The following is a 23,639-nucleotide window of genomic DNA, read 5'->3' as shown; positions in this document are numbered from 1 at the left end:
GTCGCTTTCTGCTGTAAAAACAATGAATGTTTGAGCTACTGTGTTTTTATTTTAGATCGACGTGAACAGGGTTGTGCAAACACCATCTCCTGCAGCCATTACGGGTAAATACCAGCATACTTACAACAAAATACTACGTCTGCACGGCACATAAGGTAACGTAGGGTCGTGACACGATGAGATGGAAAACAGAGGCCTTAGCTAAGTGTGGGATGTCCATGTTTAAAGGGTTAAATTGATCTAAATGTCGTACTTTGACAGCAAACATATATTCCTAAATTAATTACATTTCTAAAAAAGATTTTGGAGATTCCTTCACGCACCACTAGAGGGAGCTTGTGTACCACAGTTTGAGAATCAGTGAACTAGAGCACCTAATATGGATTAATCCGCTGCTGAAAATAGTCCCCAGCAAACTGTTTCCTCCTGTTCATTTGATGAGAACTACAGTAAGCAGGAAATTACTGATGAAACTATGTTTGTGTTTTTAAAGATCTTCAGTTGACAATAAGAAAAATATATAATATCACCTGCCTCATCCTCGAGCAGTTTGGGGGTACCAAGGATATTATTATCATCATCATCATCATCATCATCACTGTCCTATTGTTTCTCCTCCCAGCAGGACATCCACCACACACACACACACACACGCAAAACAACAACCGACCAGCCTGAAGAAGAAGCAGCTGTCTTGGCTGGTAGCCACGTTTCTCCAGGGAGGAACAGACACGGAGCAGGAGCAGGAGCAGGAGGACGACAAAGAGGGGTGATGAAGAGGAGGGAGTTGGAGATGGATGAGGAAAGTGACAAAAAGATGAGGAAGAGGGGCAGGAAAAGTCAAGAAGAGGAAGGAAGAAGGAGAAAAGGAAACATCTTTGCTCTAACGTACTGAAATACTGTCAGAGGATTGAAAGAAAATATTCTGACGAGTAAAAATACTGGTCCAATATTTAAGAGTATAAAGCAGTTAAACCTGTGTGTAGTTACTTCTTCCCTGTGTGTGTCTGTGTTTTTGTGCATGGCTGCAGGACGGTGGGTGCTGAGGCTGCTGCAGCACCCCTGTTGACAAGGGGTGGAACAACGCAGTCTATTAAAGGTTGGCCATTTTACCATAACTCACGAGACAGCTGAAGAGCTGTTTTAAATATTAAACAGCATACGACGAGGTGCTAACACGGACATTAAACTTTGGAAGAGTTTTGCAGTACTAGGAGCTGATCAATACCACGGACAAGCTGAACCAACCCAGTCTCATTCTGAAGTCATCAAATCCTGCCACTTGGTCGGTGATTTCTGCACCAGACATCAACGTGAAAAGCCGACCTTTTGCAGTCGTTTTTTAACCGCCGGCGACGAGGAGGCCGTTGTGAAATGGACGCCTCACTTTGTATTTACAGGGTTCAGATTTGGTTTTAGGGTTGAGCCGGAAATGCATCATGGCAACGAGTGTCCTCAAAAGGATAGGAGTGGTAACAGTGTGTATGTGTGTGTGTGTGTGTGTGTGTGTGTGCGTGCGTGCGTGCGTGCGTGCGTGTACTGAAGCCTTCCAACAACTTGAATCAGTCCATCTCGTCGTGTCTCATTTGGAATAATAATACACCTGAATTAATGATGCAGCAGTGTGCGTGTGTGTGTGTGTGTGTGTGTGTGTGTGTGTGTTAGGGAGAGAGAGTATCTTGTATCTGTGTTTGTCTCGGTTGAGTCGAGTTGATGGTGAGGTGTCAGCCGCAGGTCAGAGGCCAGAGAGGCAGATGATCCTCTGGATACAGTAACACACTCACAGTCAACAGTAAACACACACACACACACACACGGACATTATCAGCTCTGAGTCAAACTGCCTCTTAAAATAACTTCTCTTTCGGAATATTTTCGATATTTTTATATTAAATATTTATATTCTCTCGGTGTTGTAGCTTCCATTTATTGGTCACAGATCATTTTTTCATTCTTTATTTTTTTCTAAAAATACTTGAGTCCAAACACCCCTGGGTGAGGTCATTATTTTAAACAGTGTATGGCTCAGACCAGAATGAGTCCTCCAGTATGTAAAGAAGGCACAGTACTGGTTTGGGAATCAGCAATCAGTTGAGTTCAGCTCCAGCCCCCCTCCCTTATCCATCTGGACCGACTCCAGACCAGTTTGTCTGTTTTTTCACACAAAGCTCCTCCAGCTCTTCCTCCATCTCTGCTGTTCAGCAGCCAGAGAGTGAAGCTGCTGCCAACCCCACCAGCAGGAACAAAAAACCATCAGCGTTCAGGATTCACCTGCTCACCGCTCCATTCACGTTTACTTCACTCTCCAAGTTTGGAAGTAGAGTAACAGTCTGACATTTTACAAACATGTTGGACCATCTGACAAGCAGCTCTGACAGAGAATACTGGCTGCTTAATGCACCGGCGTACGGTGATGTTATTTTGTGTTTGTCTCTGTCCTGTCTCAACATGACACAAAGTGAAATGCTTTTCCCAGTTTGGTGTGGAAGAACTTCTTGAGCTCAACCACATCCAACAGCTGCGGGATGAACTGGAACAGTCACTGAATCAGACCTGATCACCAACATCAGTCAGTACGTTTACATGACATCAGAGAAAATCGATCTATTGTGTCAGTCCGCCTCAAACCGGAGTTTTAAAATCCATGTAAACATGTTAGTCCAACTGAAATCATACTAAATTGAATTTCTCACAGTGGGACTAACACACCCAGATCATGTGACTCCTGCATGTTTACAGTCAGGCAGACCCAAACTGGCCGAGGCGCTCTGAGCATGCTCCACAATGCTAAATGGACTGTACCTGTATAGCGCCTTTCCAGTTTCATGGTGGTTGAGGCTACCATAGATGGTGCCACCTGCTTCTCAGTAACCATTCACACGCCCTCACACACCGATGGAACAGCCATCAGGAGCAATTTGGGGTTCAGCATCTTGCCCAAACATACACTGACATACCAACTGGAGGAGCTGGGAACTGAACCACCAATCTTCAGATTACCGGGCCACTGAGCCACAGGCGCCCCTAAGAAGACGTTGGTAACAACATGGAGAAATCAGCATCCAGAGCCGTGACTTTTTGAAAGGACTAGGAGACACAGTGAGTTAAATATTTTAAAATAAAAGTTAGCTGCTAGCTAACCGTAGCTAACTTGTTTGTCCATTGTTTGGTCTGTGACGTAATAGGTCAACAGGAAAAAGGTCCAATACTAACAAGCTGAAAGGGGGCATATCTCCACCTATCGTAGAGGAGTCGCACATACTTGGCTCAATAAATGGATTCTCCTCCCGTGCTTGTATACTGGGACAAGGACAGTAGGCCAGTTAGATGTCCTCGTCCAGCTGGGACTGGAGCTCCACTTCACTGATGCTTTCAGTGACTGAAACCAGAAGAGGCTGTTAGAGCAGCACCTTAATGAACACGGTGATGAAATAACGTCCTCTGTTCAGGTGTCCACATACTTTTGTCCATGTAATAAGTCTCTGACAGTTTGGGTTACAACACTGATGAATCACCTTTTCCTCCAAACCACTGATTCAGATCAGTGAGAACCTCAGAGCGTAGGAAATAAAAAGACAGACTGTTCCTTTAAAGCCGAGGCCGTGTTGGTGCTCAGCTCGTCCTCAGGTCGGCCGGGTTTCCCTGCAGTCGCCTGAGGCTCAGCTTTCTCTCACTAAGTCCAGCAGCACAGCAGCGGATATTACAGCCCCGAGCCTCTGCTCACTTATTGGACCAAAGAAGAGAAATAAAGAAGCTGCAGAGCCGAGCGCTCTGTTGGGTATTACAGGGAGAATCACAGCACCTGGTCAGGTTAACACACACTGAAACCTCTGAAATGTCAACTCTGCTGCAGGTTTATAGGAACTACTTCTGTCCAATCCTGAAATTAATCTGAAATATTTAATGAGCAAAACTAGAAATATATCAGACTGATTCTGTCACACCAAACACCAATCAGATCACTGGGATGTGTTCAGTGTCGTCAGTTCATCTGCCATTAACATGCTCGTTAACGTGAGAGAAAGGAAGGATAAAAATATGGAGAGGACAGACGAGGAAATAAAAGGAAGGAAGGTGGGACAGGAGATAAGAAGGTACAGACGAAAGGAAAGATGCAGAGCAAAGGAAAAAGATACAGGAGAAAGAGAAGGAGAAGGGATGGACTGACAGAGGGACAGAAACCTGAAGAAAAGGAACCATGAGGAGAAAAATGGGAGTAAAGAAGGGAAGGAAAGAAAGGAAAAGGAATGACGGAGGGAATGCGAAGACAAGGAAAGGAACAAAAAATAAAAGGAAGTAAAGAAAATAGGAATCAAACAAAGATGAAAGTAAAAATACAATGACGTAAAGATCAAAAAATGAAAGAAAAGATTTAAAGAAAAGAGGGAGATGAGAGAAAAGAAAAATAAGAAAGGAAAAGAAAGACAAAAGGAAAGATGGAGGAAAAAGATATAATGAAGGAAGAAGAAAGATGAAGAGAAGGAACCACGAAGGGACATAAAGATGGGAAGGAAAGAAAAGAAACTATAAAAGGAAGGAAAGAATAGGAAATGAAGGGATGGGAAGACAGGGAAAAGATGAAAGAAAAAGAAAGAAAGGACAAAGCAACTGAAAGATGAAAGTAAAGACTAAGGGAAAGGAAAGAAAAGATGGAAAACCAGAATTAAAAAGTAAAGATAAAAGGAAACAAAAGAAGAGATGAAACAGAAGAGAGGAAAAGCAACAGAAAGACGAAAGGAAAGATAAAAGAAGGAAACACAAATAGAATGACAGGAAAGAAAGGAAAGAGACAGAGAGAAAAGATGAAGGAAGAGAAATATGAAAGTAAAGGTAAGAGGAAAGGATAGATGACAGAAAAGTAAAGGAATAATGGAGGGAATGGGAAGAAAGGGAAAAGAAAGTTAAAATAGAAAGGAAATAAAATTTGACAGAAACAGAGATAAAAAAAATACAAATGACGGAAGGATACAAAGACATGAAAGAGGAGACGAATGTAAAGAAAGGAAAAAGAAAAACAAAAAGACGAAAGTAAAGATAAAAGGATGGGAACGATGTAGAGATGGAAAACAAAGCTAGAATAAAAAGGTAGGAAAGAAAGTGAAAACAAAAGTTAGGATAAAGGAAACAAGAGATAAAAGTAAAGGAAAGATAAAGAGAAGGAAAGGAACCATCGAGGTAAAAGGAAGGAGGAAAGAAAAGACAAGGAAAGGTAAAAGGTGAGTGGAGGAGTGAGTCATGTCCGTTGGACGGTGACAGCCTGAGACACACCGGGAGCTCGAGGACTCAATGTGTCCTCACACTTTCCACACCACAGGAGGACGAGAGACTGCCAGGACGAATGGACGGAGAGAGAAAGAGAGACGCAGTGGACTCAGGAAGTTCAAGCAGACAATTCTAATCCCCCAATTTCCTCCTCTCTAATCATCTCTACCGCTCATGGCCGTCTCCAAATTGGAAACATCTTCTGCACAATATGACACTCCCTCTGCAACACACACACACACACACACCCTTCCTGTGTCGTCTCAGTGTGGACTCTGCCGTGCTGAAAAGGTAAAATTAGTGTGAAAATGTGACTCATTTCCATCAGCTGATCAAACTATGAATAACAGCAAGGTCACGGTTTTTTTAATTAAAGGAAAAGTCCGAGATTTTCTCGTCTTCTCAGATGAAGATATCAAAGATACACGACTGCTGAAAAGTTTAAACTGTCTTTGATGGTGTCTGCTTGTAGAAAGTCCTCTTTACACACAATTATTTAATATGAGGGATTTGTTTTGTACGCTGTGCAACAGTTCAACCACACTGACGACGGAGAGAGACAAAGATCTCTGAGAGCAACGGCTGAATGAGGACAGGAAACTGGAAGCTTAGCATCAAAATGTTTGCAGATTTGAACAGGAACAGGTTCCAATAATGTCTCTAACAAGGTTAAATTAACTTTAGCAAAGCCCTTCTTTAAACGTCACAACAGAAACAGAAGGTGAGTGTAGAGTTAGCACTGTTGGAATATCAGCTGAACAAACTACAGAGCAACACATCTCAGTTTAAATGTCTTCAATCAAACCACTGAAAAGTGCATCAAGGCCTCGATCACACAGAGAGCATCGTAGCAGCTGGAGGCGGCTGTTTGTAATTATTTTTAATGAGAATTAAACTTTTTGCTTGCTGTGTTTGTGTTGCTACACGCCTGCTGTTTTTGCCGGAGCGCTCTGAACTCCTTGAGTTCAAAAAACTTTAGCTGAGATTGAAAAAGAGCCCCACGTCCTCTGCATTTTTTCCTCATTGTCCAATGGGATGATCAGGGAGGCGGGGCTTCTGTGGTGGTCACGACAACAAGTGTACAGTTGGTAACCAATGGAGGAGAAACTGGTGGTAGTGGTTGCTGGATACCCAGAGCTATACGACTTTACAAAGCACAGTTAGCACCATCTGAATAGAAAACAGCAGATAAGTGCAGTACTGTAAACGTCCATGATGGAGGAGAAGCTCCTGGACCAACTGGTGGTACTCCCCATGATCCAGCCTCTTTTTTAGGGTCTCATGTACCCACACAGATCTCTGTTTATCTGCTGACAGCCTCTCACCCTCAACCAGAGCTACAGACAGCACCCTCTGCCTCAACATGGCAGCAGCTACACACTGATCACTGCAGGACACATAAAATCCAAAGAAAACAAAATAAACCGTGGATTGAGGTTGCGATAAGGAGCAAGCTGGGTTTTTTTTTACTAGTGTCATTCAATTTAAAGAAAAGGTACGGCAGTGCACCTTGCATTTTGCAACCTATTTTCTATTGTGACGTGACAAACATGTTAGGACACGTTAATGAGAGTATGCACGGCTGCATGTGAACTGGAATATTAGTGGAATGTTCTTTTGCGTCAGCCATGCAAACAGCTTATAGGAAGATTGTGATTTTCGAAGTGCCAAAAATAGAATATTTTGTGCACATAAACGTAGTCAACGCAGCTGAATTTGTCACTGAAATAAACCAGAGTCAAATTTTTCAACCCAAATTGTTTGTGTTTGTCTTCCAGGTTTAACAGTTTTAGTTCCTGGTTGTCTGTAGAAATCAGAGCTCCACCCAAAGTTAATTCTTGTTTTAAAAGTACTGATTACTGATGTATCTCTATTAATAGACCTCAGTGTTGGCTGATATATGTCAGCCATCAGAAACATTTATAGAGTGGAAGCAATCAATTTAACTCTTTTCCCCCCTTTCCACCAAAATTAGTGCGTATATTTTAAGCACAGGAAAATCAGCTGTCTGCACAGACTCAGGTCTATTTTCTTCAGTTTAACACACTTAACTACAGTGACTGTGAGTTAGGCTGCCAAAACCCAGGTGACCTACACTCCATACTGTGCCTGAAGGCATCCTTTGTGGACAGTAATAGCTCTGAGGCTGCTGCTGCTCTGCTCGACATGTAGAGGGTGTTACTGGAGGTTAGTTTGGGACTTGGGCTCTGCAGGTGATCTGGACTGAAGTGTATAATGCAGTATTCCTCATGACTCTTGGTATGAGGTGTATAAATGGCATCACGCTGCCCTGTCTTCCTTAAACACCATTCTTAGGTCATTTTGAGAACAGTGTACAAAACTGCTGCTTTCCTGTTTCGCTCAGTAAATAAAAATCAGACGTTCCTGAACTGATGATTTTGAATCATCTACATGTAAAAGTTGCCACCTCAGACTTTAAGGTAACTACTCCCAGAGTCTGTGTCTCCCCCTCCTCTGGGTTTCTCTGTCTTCCTCCAGCGAGCTCATTAATGTCGTGTTTCTGTCAGACTCATGGGAGCAGTCCGACCCTCCTCTGAGAGTCTGGCTAATGAACTGGACCTCACACAGACCACAAACAGAGAGCCGAGCCGCCGTCAGCCCGCTACGATCTGCTGATTCGCAGAGCCAAGTGTCGCCTCCACACATCCAGACAGACCAGAGGGGGTAACTAAGATACAAGAGGCCAAGGAGGAATAATCCTGATCATCTGTAACTTTCACACAAGTTACCAAAGTGCAGTGAGACCAGGATCAGCCAAGGATCCTAAAAACATGCGTCTTATTTGATCTGATTTGATTTATTTTGCACATATAAATTTAAAAATAAGACAAATACATGTACATATCTCTCTTGGTACAACCTGCACCCACACATCAGATGTCTGCTAACTGACTCTTAGATTCATCAGCTAATCTAAAGGTGACTCTTCCCCAGTGCTGTACATACAAGGTGCAGACTGGACAAACTCAAAAGGAACAGAAGCAACAATAAAATACTCTGGAACCAGTGCTGGGTGTAACACCTAACTGTAATCTGATTACATTTGTCAGCACGTTACTTCTCTAAACTCAGTAACCACATGACAGTTACTGATTAATTATGTCTTTACTTTAGTTCTTCAATTATCTGCATTACATGCAGATAGAAAAAAATTGGTGCATTCGGTTCTTGACAAACTAGTGTAACAGATTACTTTCTACAGGAAGTAACTGAGTAAAGTAACACATTACTGTTTTTAAAAGTAAAGAGCAATGTGTATTAGAGGCTGACATCTTTTCGGGAATCCTGTAAGTCACGTCATTCCTGTGGGACGCCCACAGGATAGGAGTTCATTTCACTATTCATCACGTGACTGGGCAACGTCTTCTTATAGAATGGTTTGCATCCTACGAATCTGCGCCTCACGTGACGCTACGTCCTAAACGCACAGTTATGTAATTAACGTAAAGTTACTGTGGTCAGGTTTAGGAAAAATAACATGGTGAGGACTAGGGATGCACCAAAATGAAAATTTGGCCGAAGCTGAATAAAATTAAACGCTTGGCCGAATACCGAGTACCATCCATCCATCCATCTTCTAACCGCTTCATCCTCTTGAGGGTTGCGGGGGGGCTGGAGCCTATCCCAGCTGACACTGGGTGAGAGGCAGGGTTCACCATAGTGAACGCCAGATAGTCGCCAGACTATCACAGGGCTGACAGAGAGAGACAGACAACTATTCACACTCACATTCACACCTATGGACAATTTAGAGTCACCAATTAACCTAATCCCCGTGTCGAATATCATTGTTTAGTTGTTCATTAGTTTTTGCAGATGAACCCCCTCCAGATTAGTGTTGTCACGGTACCAAAATTGGGACCCACGGTACGATACTAGTGAAAATATCATGGTTCTGAGTAGTATCAGGATACCACAGCAAAAATGAGGCAGATGTGCCTTTTGTCATTTATAAAAAGATAAATCACTTTTCTATAATACATCAATGATATTTCAATGGAATAAATTACTTACTGACTTATTCATACTTCAAAAACAGCATCAATAAGTGATTAACATAGGGGGGATCAAAATAAAATAAATAAATAAAAATCAACCAGCCACCCTCCTCCCCTGACAGTCCCTTCATAAGTAAAGAACAGTCCCTTCATAAGTAAAGAACAGTCCCTAAAGTGCGGTGAGGTTTGTGGGCCGTTACCTGCCACAAAGAGAGAAATGTGAACGGCTCGTTTCTCCTCTGACACGTCACATACCTGTGTTCGGCTGGCTCGGCTGTTCAGGTACTTTTGGGCAGTCATGACACCAAAAAGAGGACATTATTGGAGCCGGGCTTCTCCATCGCCGGCAAGCCGTCATCTTGAGCCGCAGAGCACTATGGCCGCCGGATTTGACAGGAATACGTATCCCTGTCTGTGTCTGTGACCCCCGTTCAACCCACAACCGACAGGATTCTGCTGCTGGTTGAAATCTGTACTCACACAGTGTGCTGAATGATTTATTTTGCTGGCACAGAACTATTTTTAGTCGCAAATGCGAGTACGGTAACGGACAGAGTAAAATATCGCCACACTGCCGACATTTTACTGTCTGTCACCGCAAGCTGTTTGATTGCGTCATCAAAACACGCCGCTATTATTCGGCCTTGCTTATAACTTATTCCACCGAATACCGAATGTGTGTTTTTTTGCAATATATGGCCGAATATATTCGGTTACCAAATATTCGGTGCATCTCTAGTGAGGACGCACCTTAAAATGACTAAAAGTCCACATGGATCTTCACATGGATCATCACGATAATATTGCAATGTTAACTCCTGCTAGCGTGCGAAGGGGACTCCCCATTATATGTTAGCATCGAGCTAACAGACTCAGAGCTATTTCTTTGCCACATGGTTGTGGCAGACAATCAGAATAAGGTTTATTAACAAGCAGGTTTTCACTAACAAGGACTTTGCCTTTGTGTTATATACATATATATACACACATACACAGACATATTGGGGAAAATCAAATTAAAGACAAAATATGGAACCGTTAAGAATGAAATACAGGTAGAAAAGAAAAATCACAATAAAAATATGAAACAAAAATTGAAAATGAATATGTACAGTACAGCTGTATATGTTATGTTAGGACTTATTTTAGCATTAAGTTTTGCTTTATAGCTGATTGAATATGCATCATTTTTATATATAAATATGCAGTTTTAATAGTTTTACTGTGAGAGCAGGATGTGACAGGAGTGAAAATCCACCATGACACCCTCTGATGTGGATACATTACCTTTTTTTATGTTACGACACCAACACCATCTTTGTTTCCAACTTTAAATGTTCAGTTTGCAACAAGCCCTCCAGACTAAACAACAGTTTATTAAGTTGAGTTAAATCATCTTAAACTACTTGGTTAATATAAGAGAAAGATGGTGGTTAAAAGAAAAGTGCCAAAAACAAACAGCCGTCTCTGACACTCTGCTGACCCATCCATCATCCACCTTCCCTACAGGTTTCGTGGCGCGTCACTGTCACGCTGACAACAGTCGCAATAACCTGCCAGGTGAATATCGACACAATCGACCAATGCTGTCAGGACAACGTGACTTAAAAACCAAGCACATCCAAAAACTCGACAGTGACGAGCTCCATTTGAAAGCAGCGTAAAAACACCTTCTTCTTCTCCTCCTTCAGTAAAACGTTCATTCCAGCCACACATGGTGTTTAACACACGGCACAAATAAAGAGGTCAGATGTGACGGAACAACACACGAGGAAGATGCTGTTTATAAAACTGATCCTCTCCCACTTCCACCTTTTTGTCACTGAGCTAATTACCCACAATTTTAATTTGTTGTATTTAACGTTTAATATCCTCTAAACATTTCTTCTGTCTGCCATAAAGACACCTGATTACTGTGGTGTCATACAGGACAATTTTTCTTTCTTTAAAATATGTATAACTCCTGTATTTTATAAACTCATGGAGTCAGTGCAGGACATAAAATAAAACATTAAGTCTGAACAGAAAGGAGACAGTTAGGGCCATTTAAAATAAAAAGCAAAGACTTTAATAAGAGAATCGTGCAACATCAGCAATATCCAAAATTAGACAAAATGACAGCAGTTAATAGCTCACACTTTGTTTCATGTCTTTCTTGTTAAAACTGAAGTGGGTACTAATTTTTTTAATGTGCAAAGAAAACTGGAGGAGGGGGCGTCTTCTCACTGACAAATGGATTATGGGGCCATCACTTGTAGTGCCGCAGAAATCCCATTAACCCCTGTGGTGAACGAATACTCACACACACACACACACACACACACACACATACAGAGAGAGTTCCCACCGTCACCAGCATCAGGGTTCGTTATTGTGTCTTTGAGATCAGCTGTTATTCTTGTTTATCTTCTTCAAACCTTTCAGCTTTAAAGTGAATTTCAATTAAAGCTGATTTTGTTTCAGTTTGTCACAGACGAGCTCCACGTGGATTACATATCAGTTTTTATGTGATTTTAACCTATTTATATTTTATAATAAAAAAATGTATAAATGTAATTTTCTAAAGCTTCCAAATCTTCTGGAAAATGTCCAGTGAGCTCACACAGACTGAGGAGCAGAGCTCAATTATTATTATTATTATCATTATATTTTCTTCTTGTGGCTGTTGTTTGCTGTTTGGAAGTGTCTCTGCTCTGCTCTTCACACTGTGGCATTAAAAGTTAACATTAATAAGATCTGATTACACTGGAGTGTGTTTACTGTAGTGGAGCTGCAGACGAGTCGTCAGCGTGCAAAACTGGTTTCACAGCCATTTCTCTGGAAGCCTGAAAATTCAGGCGCAACATACACAAACTGGCAGCGATTCAAGCGTGATTATTAATGTGTTTCATTTGAATTTAATTGTAGTAGATATGTAGTGATGCAGAGAGGCGGGATTAAATGTAAATGTAAAGATGTGTTGATGTAAACAGAACGGATGGATGACAAAATGATAATCAGAAATAGATGGTGGAAACGCAGAAAGCGGGAGGAGGAATTCAGAATGTGTATTTCCAGATTAAATAAAAATTTAAATGTGATCACCCAGGTGCAGTAACACGTGCATTAATACTTGCATATTTCATATTTTCTGTAGAAGCAAATTACGGATTTTCATGTGAGCCGCTTGCAAGTTATGAACAGTGTGAACATTCAAATGCCCGACAGATTTCAGAATAAAATGCTTTAAATATCTTAAATAAAAGCATGAAAATGATGTGACATTATTCATGTCTTTAAATGTAAATGAGCCTGAATGAAAAACTGCTTCCATTTGGCACCTTAATATCAATGCTGATATCAACTCAGGAGAACAAATTAAATCATCAAACAGCAGCTTTTTTTGTATGGCAGTTTGTGGAATTAAAAAATATTTAAATATAAATTAGATTAAAGAAGTAAAATCCATTAAAACACTAAATTAAAAACTGATCTGTTTCCCTGAAACGACCCGACTGAAATCATCACAGCTGCTTTTTAGATTTTAAGCAGATAATCCTCTTTGTGCTTTTAACCTTTTCTGCTGCTTCAGACTCTGAACGAAGCCCGGACGGATTTCTGTCCGACTAATTACCCCGCTACGATCATTCAGCAGAGGAGCACCACTGACATCTCAATAAAATATCATAATGGGTTTATATATTACTGAAAAATGTTTGATTTTTAAAGGACAGTAAAATATTTTTAAATTTAGTTTGAGAGATTTTCTTGAACAGAACCCTGGTGTTTTCTTTACAGACGGCACAATACCTAAAAAAATAAAGCCATAAAAAAACTAAGAAATAAATCAATTTTGAAAGAAAAATAAAATAGAGATGTTAGTTTTGACTTCCAAAAGATGAATTTACTGTGTCATATTTACTTAAATCTGACTGTATTTTAAATATTAGAGTAGTTTCTGGTGCAGCAGTGCAACATTTTATCTGTATTTCATTAAGAAAGTCCATTATTTTGTCATGATGCTTTAAAGCATTAAAAAATGAGGAAGTACAAATAATCTGAACAATAAAAGTCAGACTGTTTAACTGACACCTTAAGACATTTTTTAGATTTATATTTTTTAAAAAAAAATACAAGACAAGTAATACCTTGTGTGGCTAAAAGTAAAAACAGACTTTTTCAGTTGAGATCTGTGATATGTTAAATTCTGCAGACAGAAAACTGTCTTAAATCTAAAATTAATTTACGTCCTATTTGAGACACATTATGAGACAAAGACACAACAAGGTGACGTAAATGACAACAACTCAGTGAAAACACTGTCACCTTAAATTATCATTTAGTGGGGTGCAAATCCATCCAAACCAAAAAGTCACACTGTCGCTGAAAAATTTTACTCAACCAAAAAAAATCTTTGCACCCACAAACAGCACAACAAAAATAAAGCTTTCTGTGTGTAACTCATCAGATATTAAACAACAAATCTCTTTCACAAAAAAACATTTTTAAGGAATAAATTTACCAAACAAACTGATCAATTTACAAAATAAAATCCTGCTCTGGCCAAGCTGGACGACACATTCAGACCCCCCGCCTGCACAAACACACCCGGGAACAAAACTCTCCCACCCACCAACTGAGCATACACACACACACACACACACACACACACACACACACACACACACTCCTCGGACCCTGAGCAGACGGCCACAGCGGCCAGCAGAGCACAATAAAACTCCCATCAACATCCACGGTTGCCCGCCGCCGTCCTGCTGCTGCTGCTGCTGGTGGGCTACGCAGTGTAAGTGTATGTGTTTGGGGGACGGGGAGGGGGAGGGGGAGGGGGGGTTGGTGGTTTTGGTTTGACCGAGAGGAATTCACAAAGTTCACGGTCCTGTTACGGAGAGGATAAAGCCGCCTTTGTCTCTTTGGCAACACAACTCTTTTTACTGAGGCTGCAGGAGGAGAGGAACCTGCAGCGTCCGCGCACCAAAACTCGCCACAGCATCAGTGACGCTGGTAATAAAGTGTTAAATGTAACGGTGACAGTAATAATGAGCTGTCCTCTAACGAACCCTCAGCACTGGGAGCTCTTTCATCTCTCTGGCTCATTTGGACGAGCCGGCCACAATAGTCTATTGTGAGGCATCAAAAACTTCCCCCGACCCCCTCCTCGTCTCTCAGCAGAGTCACCAAACTGCCCCTCAAACCCCCGTCTGTCTGCCAGCTTCTCCCTGCTCGGACTTCACCTCGCTGCCCCCCCCTCCTCCCTCTGTTCTCCACTTCAGCCACCACAGCAGTGACGGGGGTGTCAAAGGTCGGCTGGCCTCGCTGACCACGACAAGCTGCTAAATGTGGCCCCGGCGCTGCAGCCGGAGCCCCGACGTGTCCCGGGACACCAGCGCTGGGACGGGTTTGAGAGTGAGGGAGGTGGGGGTGTCTGTTCCCTGGTGCGATGTAATTGCCACAGCGGCGGAGATGTGTCAGAGCTCAGGAGCCGAGCGCGGCGACGATCAGCTCCGGTATTTGGACTTTTTGTGTGTTTTTGTAGAAGTTTCCTGTTAATTAGATGGAACAAGAGTAAAAGGACGACAAGGGGAGGCTCGCCGGCAGGAGGACACAACAAAACTCCAGTCGCGGCTGCAGACCTGAGCTGGCACCCGTCCGCTAACGGGACGAGACAAGAGAGAGGGGAGCACAGCGAGGGGGCGGCGGAGACGGGACGCTGACAGATAAAAACAACAAACAGTCCGAGCGGGTCACAAATCCAGGAGCTCTTTTTGGAAATAAAACACAAAGCTGCTGTGTGGTGCGGTGTTTCTGAAAGCCACAAGAAGAAGAGGGAGGAAAAGAAAGAGGAGGAGGGAATGTTCCTCTTTTTGGTTGAAGGAAAAGGGAGGAAGGAGAAGAAAGCAAGAAAAAAAAAAAAAGAAAATGTTGTGCCAACTTACCATCCACCAGGTCCTGGCTGAGATGTCGTAGCAGAGCTGCCATTTGATGGAGCCTTCCGAGGTTTTCCCTGCCATTACGCTGTCAGCAAGCTTCATCTGATGCGAGTGCGCTCACCGGAGATAAGACACCTAATTGAGAAAACATTTGCACTGGCATGTTGGGCAACATGTAGCCCGCTCCATACCATATGGAATCATGGGTAAAAAAAAAAAAAAAAAAAAAAAAGCTCCTTGACAATGAACCAATCTCATGCAGACCCCGTGGCAAGGTGAGCGGCAGTCATCTGCTCAGAGAGGGAAAACACACACCCCCTCACACACACACTCAAACACAGCACACACACACACACACAGCAGAGCAGAATGATGAGCCTTTTTTCCGCATCGCCGTGCGCCTCGGGTCGCTTCTCCCTGCTTTTTTTTTTTCCTCCTTGGGTATAATTAGGGCTTCATCATCATCATCACCAGGAGCAGGAGAAGAAGAAGAGGCAGCCCGGGCTAAACTCAACTGATTCCAAACTACTTCTTCTGCGTCTTTATGGTCACTTTAACGGGACGGAGGCAGGTAGAGAGAGAGAGAGAGAGGAGAGAGAGGAGAGAGAGGGCAGAGGGCTGACGCTCCATCAGTCCTCCGGACACATGGAACTGCTTACACACTATCATGCTATGTTTTGTTTTGGGTTTCCATCCTTTCCTCCCCCCTCCTTTTCTCCCCAGAATCCCTCCATCCCTCCTTCAGCAGAAAACTCGTGTGTTTTGGCATAAATACCTCCAGACTGACGGATCCTGTGGAAGCCCGCAGAGACAGAGAGAGCGGACCATCATGCTCCGTGAAGGGTGGACGCTGCCCGCCGTCCGCCTGAAAAACACCACACATCAGTAAGTCTGCTTTTAAACTTCACTCACAGTTTTCATTTCTGTCTCAAGAGGAAGTCAAAGTACCAATACATCTGTAAGAAAAAACTTCTGAACAAGCAAAAGTACAAACAAGTAAATAAAAGTACTCGTAAGGCAGAAAAATATCTCATGTTTGTGTTATATAATTATATATTTTAACACTGTCACAACATACACTGACTTACAAACAGTATTTTATGTTAGAGCTGATTAAATCTGCTTTATATACTTGTGGGTAGAGTCAAAGTAACTTCTGAATCCGGTGGAGAAAAAGTTTAATATTTGAAAGCACTTCATAATAAGGCTTATTAATGTTAATGAAACATTATCTAATGTCTCTTGGGCCTGTTATAAGTCATTAATAAGGAGTGAGATTAATTCTATTACATCCAGATTTTAAAAACTAATTCATGTTACATTTCATTGCAATCAGATGTCATGTTTTTAACCAATATTAAAATGTAGATGTTTGCACTCCACAACAAGTACCTCTGGTTCTTGAGTCAATAAATTTGAATCTCACTAATAATTTCTAAAATTGGTCCGGACGTTCTGCTACACTCTGAACGTCTGAAGTATTCACGGTTTAGTTTTTCACCATTAAAAAATTACATTTGTTAAAGCTGACAGCTTATTTTAAGAAGTGGGTCACAATTAAAACATTTTTGACATTTTTGAGAGAGATGATATTAAAATAAATAGCTTAAATATTGTATGACAGTTTGACCACTAAATATCATCACAACTTTTGGATAAATATTAAGTTAATTTAACTTAATTAAGTTCTTCAAGTTCTTCAAATCATATTGGTTGGTTGTACTAAATGAGATTATAAAGACTGATAGGATTTACTCTATAAGCTCAGAGGTGGAACAACTTAAAAAGATGCATGCAAACTGTTACCTTGATTTTTTTAAGCTGAACCAGTGGATTGTTTAGTGGCCAAACGTGCATCTTCATGAGTCCGAGTCTTCCTGAAACTTTAAAAATTACAGATGTATCTTAAAAGGCAACACAAACGTGGTTCTTATTAGTGGCTTTTAACTGATCTATAAAGTAAATTATTTATTAATCACCAATATTTGTTTCTTTATATCCGTCACTGGAAAGTAGTGCCCAAATATTTCCTCCTGAAATGCAGTAAATTATAAAGTAGCATGACACAAGTGCAAGAAACTGTACTTAAGTACCAGACTTGAGTAAAGGTGATTAGTTACTGCTGTCTATGGTGTATGGATTATAGAGAAATTTAAATTACACATTAGTTCATGCGATTATTTGTTTAACCCCCTATTATCCTCCTGTTTACCCATTTTCACAAACTCATGTCACATCACAGGGCATATTGGGGAAAGTGAAAAAAATGAGGCACAAGACGACGAGAGCATTATCATGAAATTGAAATTGGTGTCCTGGGTTTTCACTCCAAAAATATAAATATGCTTTATATGTTTATTCACATGGACTATAAGACGATAGATTATTTATATTTATTTTACATTGTCAGACCCTGAACCGACCCCCCCCACCCCAATCCCCCCCCCCCCCCCCCCAAATAAACATTATTAAGGTGATAATTCAATGGCAAAGAGCAGGGTTACAGAATGAACAAAGTTTTTAATGTGTTATTTAGAATGGGTGCATATAATATTACTGTCCAGGGAAAACTTTAAAATCCATCTTGTTTTCAGTTCGCCCATCATAAAACTGTATTTCTTATGGGATGTGTATGACCAAACACCTTAAAAGATTTCATGTGCACTCTGTCTCTCTGCACATCTCTTCCTTTATGTTTGTGGAAATGCAGCTGAAAGTGCAGATTAATTAAAAACAGTTAATTTCGCAGCCAGTTGTATTTTCCCTGCACAGAATCCAGCCTGTAAATGCAGTCTGTGTTGCAGCTAACCTCGGGATATTTTATTTAGTTTTGAAAAGCTTTCTTAAGATAATATGTGATTAAAGTTTTTTAACTCAAACAGAAGCATGAGATTCTTTTAAAATCAAGACCGCAGCTCTGAGGTTTTGTTTTGTGTTTTCGCAGGACAGATAAAAGCAGCGGGGCTCGTCCGAAGCAGCAGCGTTCCATTATGTCGCACATCAACAAACATGTGCTTCAACCTGTAAGATAATTTCACTGTCTGTTTGTGCTGAAGTTTGGGGGGGATGAAGAGGTAATAAAGGGCTCAGAGGGAGGTGCGGGGGGTCTGTGAAGCTCAGGTTCCTAATCAGAGGGGGAATACCTGAACCAGTGCAGAGCCGCCATCAAACAGTTCTCCCATTGTGGCGGCCAAACGGAGGAATGCGATTCAGCCGGAGATACGGAGGGACGTTGGGGTTGTTGGGGGGTAAGGTACACCAGGCCAGGAGGTGAGGAGCAAGGGGACGGGAGGGGGGAGTGAAAGCTGTCTACACTGAAGAACCACACTGCGCCACTTGAGCCATTGTTTTCCAATGAACAGCAGTGATGCCAGACCACATAAAAGGTGGTTCAACTTAGCTGAACTCTCAAGCAGTAAGTAAAGCTCCAAGCAGCAACTTAAAATAAATTGTTCTGTGTCGACATGTTTCAGAGGTTTTTGTGAGTGTCACCTCAGGAGATAAAATTCAGCGAGGAAATTCAGTTCTTCCGATTATTTTCACTTTAACCTGTTTGCCTCTGACGGTTCAGATTTTACCGCTGACCAACAAGCTTGAATATTAAGTTTTTCAGTTTCCACAAAATGCAACATTAATCTTATTTAAAAGTAAATGTGTGTGTTTATGTGTCATCACCAACAGCACTTAAATTACTATAAAATATATGGTGACTATTCAGCAAAGCCAAATGAGCCCTCACCAATCCTGTGCATGTGTAAGCGGCCTGAGAATATATGTCTTGATGCACAAATAATGTGATTTGTACAGGAAAAGTAAAAGAAATGGATTTTAGAGAGTCAGAGAAGCAGGTGTAACTAATGTAAGATTATTTTGGATGATTTTAATATTGATATTATTGATTAGAGTGGGAATCATCGGACGCCCCACAAGACAATATTATCACAATACTTAAATTATGATACAATATTATTGTAATTTTAAACATTACACATTTTAGACCAGATGGATATTGCATTAACATATATTGCAATGTACTGTAATTATTACCTTTTTTCAACTGCACACTATGTCCAAAAGAAAAACTTTGACAACATCTGTTATTTCTAATAAAGTTCAATTTTCCCCACCCCTATTATTGATATATTATTGACTTTTCTGAGCTCAGTGCACAGTTTGAATCCTGTGTGATCACATGATTTGGAATATCCTAATCTGTCAGTATCACAATAATTTATCTCAATTAATAAAATATTGGGAGGGAAGCCTCATTCATCAAGAAGCTAACCTGAACTGTTTGCTTTAGCAGCTAAAATAAACAACTAAGTCAAACAGTTTAAATACTAAAATTAACTTTCATCAAAAATAAACACTGTTTAGGTTAATGACTTAACTGTTAGGTTAATGAGCTCAACAATTTTAGCTTCAAAAATAAACCATAAGCTAACCTGAACATAAACCTTTCAGCTGCTAAACTCAGCTGTTGATTAACTAAACTGTTTGAATTACTGAAATAAGCTGTTAGCCAATGTGAACTTGATCATTTTATTTAATCAAACAAAATTGAACAAAATCGAAACACCTTCATTGCTAAAAGTAAATATTAGCTACTTAGCTTGGCTACTAACATAAACAGTTAGCTAACCTGGATGTAGGCCTAACTGTTTTAATCCGCTACCATAAAAAGCAGTTCGCTAACCTGTGTGTAACTGGTTTACGTAATAAACAGTTAGCTAACCTGACTGTAACTGTTTGAATTAGTTGCCCTGAGAAACATAGTTAGCTAACCTGGATGTCTGTTCTAATTAGCTAATGTTACTGTAATAAACAGTTAGCTAACCTGACTGTAACTGTTTGAATTAGTTGCCCTAAAAAAAAATCACAGTTAGCTAACCTGAACGTAACTGTTTTAATTTGCTAGCATTACTGTAATAAACAGTTAGCTAACCTGAACGTAACTGTTTTAATTAGGTACTATGATAAGCAGTTAGCTAACCTGAATTTAACTGTTTGAATTAGGTACTATAACAGTTAGCTAACCTGAATTTAACTGTTTTAATTTGATACTCTCATAAACAGTTGGCCGACCTGGATGTAACTGTGCGTTCACACCAAACGCGATGGACGCGATGAACAACACAAGTTTCCATTCAAAATCAATGTAAATGATGCGTTGACACGCGATGTCGCTTCGGGCGACGCGTTTCAAGCGATAAGAGCGACGCGATGAAGCGTCCATCGCCTCATTGCGTGTGTCGCTTGAAGTTGAAAAATTTGAACTTTTCAAGTGACATCGTGTGACGCTGTGCTGCGACATCCAATCAGCGTTGATATCCAACCATTCATAAAGAAATTATAAGCAACTAACCGGAGACAGATGGACAGGCGCTCCACAGCTGGGATGGAGCGCCTGTAGTTGGTGTCCAGACGGGAGATCCTCGCACCGATACGGGCCAACAGGTCCTCAAACTGGGCCAGCGTCAGCCTCAAGTACCACTGGAAACGACCGTCATCCAGACGCAGATCAAGTGACGTGATACTCGCGTTACGGGCGATGACATCGCGTCCATCGCGTTTGGTGTGAACGCACAGTAATTGTTTGAATTAGGTACTATAACAGTTAGCTAACCTGAATTTAGCTGTTTTAATTAGCTAACGTTACTCCAATAACCAGTTAGCCAACCTGGATGTGACTATTTTAATTAGCTAACGATACTGTTTTAAACACTTAACTTAGCTAACCACACACAGCTAACCAGAATTCAATTGTTTTAATTAGCTGCTCTAATAAGCAGTTAGCTAACCTGGATTTAATTGTTTTAATTAACTACTTTTGAGAAACGATTAGCAAACCATAACAGTTGTAGCCACTGAACTAGCAGAATGACAGAAGACACTGAAACATCAGCTTATAAATGGTGCGTTCGTAAAATACTCACTATGAGTGTCGGAGCGCACTCTGACACAAACTGGGCCGTTCAAAATTTTGGAGCGCTGTTTGAATGTAACGTTACCGCTCAGTTATCCAGAACACAACATTCTCGGAGCAGCAGAGCGCACTTTGGACACTCTGTCTGTGGAGACGGTGCAGCAGAGTGCAGAGCGCAGTGAATGTGTGATTAACTTAACTGTTGGTTACTTCATGTAGAAATATAACGCTCTGTTACTTCAAACAACAGCACGCTCATTTTAGTTTGTGCCAGAGTGCGCTCCAGCATGCAGAGTGAGAATCTGCAGTCAGTGTGTGCAAATTTTAACAATTTTAATTTAAGAACATTTAATATTTTGTCTGATTAATCAGATTTAATGCAACAATAGCAAACAATTAGCAGTTGTAGTATTCATCAAGAGAGTTTTTCTTTCATTTAAAAACAGAATGTGTATGTCATCTTTACTTTAATGTACTTTCATTTCATGCATTTACAAAAATAATAAATTAAACCTTCAAGAATGAAATTATGTATGTGTGGGTTTTTTTTATGCTGCTGTATAGAAAAGCTGACTGTGTGTGATCCCTATATGATTGTAGGGAATATTTTTTTAGAATGTGGGGCATTTAGGATTTTACTGAACTACTGACAGTTGTCATGTCACATATTTAAATATTTGTCATCTGGCTGAGGAGACAAAAGTAATGTAGTATAGTGTGGACGTAAATATATTCAGATGTCAATACATGGGTTTATTAACACAAAATGACACATACCTTTCAGTGTGTGACTTTATGAGCAAAATAAATGTTATTACCATATGTGTTGCTAAAAACAACTGAGGTCACATTATTCCCAGATATGAAAACTGTGTACAGTGAGAATGCTGTTCCAGATGCAAGTCATTCATTCAGCTCCCAGTAGGAGGCAGCGTTGTTTTTCTGGGTTTCATCTTCTATTTTAACTTGAAGAGGAAAGTTGACTGAAAACCGGGACACGTCTCTTTTCATAGTTTGACTCCATCTGATTCTACTGAAGGGTTCTGCTCACCTGCTCCCTGAATGTAGCCGACTCTTCCTGCTGCCATGCTCCAGTGATCCTGGGTTCCTGCTGCAATAAAAAACAAAGAATTGATGGTAAATTACAAAATGACATTTACGTCTGTGTGCAAATAACTGAAATCATTTGTGTTCCAGCTGCAGACAGGAGATAAAGATGAGACTAATTTATATGAGACTGGTATACAGGGTGTCTAACATTCTGTTGACTTTTTTACACTTTATTAATTACGATGTGCAATTACACACAAGACCAATGTTACATGTGAAACCATGAAAATTAAAACAACTGTATATACCTGTTGCTGTTTTGTCTATATGACTGGACCGATCTCTTACTGGTAGAACAAGTCACTATCTACATACTATACTAAAAAACAAAAAAATCATTTTACTTCATTGTAAAATATTCTTTAAATAATATAATATAATTTATGTCTTTAAATAAAACTGAGACAATAGTACTTTTTTCAGGACCTGTACACGTCCAGGATGTGTTACCAACCAAGCAAAGTAGGAAACTATCTGGGTCCTCAAACTCTTAGGGAGGCCAAAGGCTCTGGATTCATTATTAGTTTGTGTTTATTGAATTAGCTGCAAAGTTTTCTGGTAATACTGTGTGCACTTCTACAGTTCAATATGAAGTGGCATGATAAGGACCTTAATAAATAACCTGAGTTATTTTTATAAATCTAGAGGCTGCAGTCTTGCAGAGGGGCCCATAATTAAAGGCTACTTCTAAGTAGCTTCAGTTTATGTTGTGTTTTTATGGTGCATAACCCTAAATACATTTTTGCTTAATCAAGTCACCACAAACTAACACAATTCACAGAGGGTGAAACGTGAAGGAGGACTGATGGGGGCCCACAGCTCATTTTTGCCCCGAGCCCCAGCAGAGGGTTTGTCTGGCCTTGGACGTAACTTTTCAAATCTTTGCGTTTTTATTTTGAAGCACTATAAAATTCACAAGAGATGGAGACACTGAAATGTTAATAAAAAGGTTTGAAAAAATGACAAAGAAAATGTCTGATAAAATAAATGCTCCCTGTCAACAGGAGGCTCGCGTACAGAGCGACAAATAGGTCCTCAGAAATCTTCTTTTTTTTTCAATATTATTATAGTGGTAAATACATTTTTAGAATGTTGCACAGTTTAAACAAGAAGCTTTTAAAAACATCTCATATCGTCAAAACAAAGGGCACAAACTCCTGTCAGCATGTTGATGCTTCAGTCAGTTAAACTCCAGCAGGACCCTGTCAGCAGAACGAGTCTCGACACGTTTCTCCAATTTATCCCCAAAATCCAATAAGTTACCTAAATATGTGCATTTCACTTCCTTCCTCTCACTAACCAGAGAGAGAGAGAAAGACCTGATTGTCAACATCTGTTTTCCCTTTCCCCCCTCTTTGTGGAGCTCGGCGGCGCCCCTGGGCGTCACAGCAGCAG

General features: G+C 40.7%; 1 protein-coding gene across 2 annotated transcripts in view; it reads right to left on the bottom strand.

Moving 5' to 3' along the window:
- Window positions 1–23,639, bottom strand: part of nfia (nuclear factor I/A) — a 287,504-nt gene that overhangs the window by 251,317 nt on the left and 12,548 nt on the right. The window contains exons 2-4 of one of the 2 annotated variants that reach the window (XM_049588263.1): window positions 22,186–22,245; window positions 17,015–17,091; window positions 15,215–16,073 (exon numbers count right to left, since the gene is read on the bottom strand). In XM_049588263.1, coding sequence (XP_049444220.1) covers window positions 15,215–15,310 — 96 coding nt within the window. In that variant the 5' untranslated portion in view covers window positions 15,311–16,073; window positions 17,015–17,091; window positions 22,186–22,245. Of the gene's footprint in view, window positions 1–15,214; window positions 16,074–17,014; window positions 17,092–22,185; window positions 22,246–23,639 lie in introns of those variants that run through there. The other variant, XM_049588260.1, reaches the window with a different exon arrangement.

Source organism: Epinephelus fuscoguttatus, linkage group LG10 (genome assembly GCF_011397635.1).
Source record: "Epinephelus fuscoguttatus linkage group LG10, E.fuscoguttatus.final_Chr_v1".
NCBI lineage: Eukaryota > Metazoa > Chordata > Actinopteri > Perciformes > Serranidae > Epinephelus > Epinephelus fuscoguttatus.
This window is presented reverse-complemented; position numbering and strand designations above follow the sequence as displayed.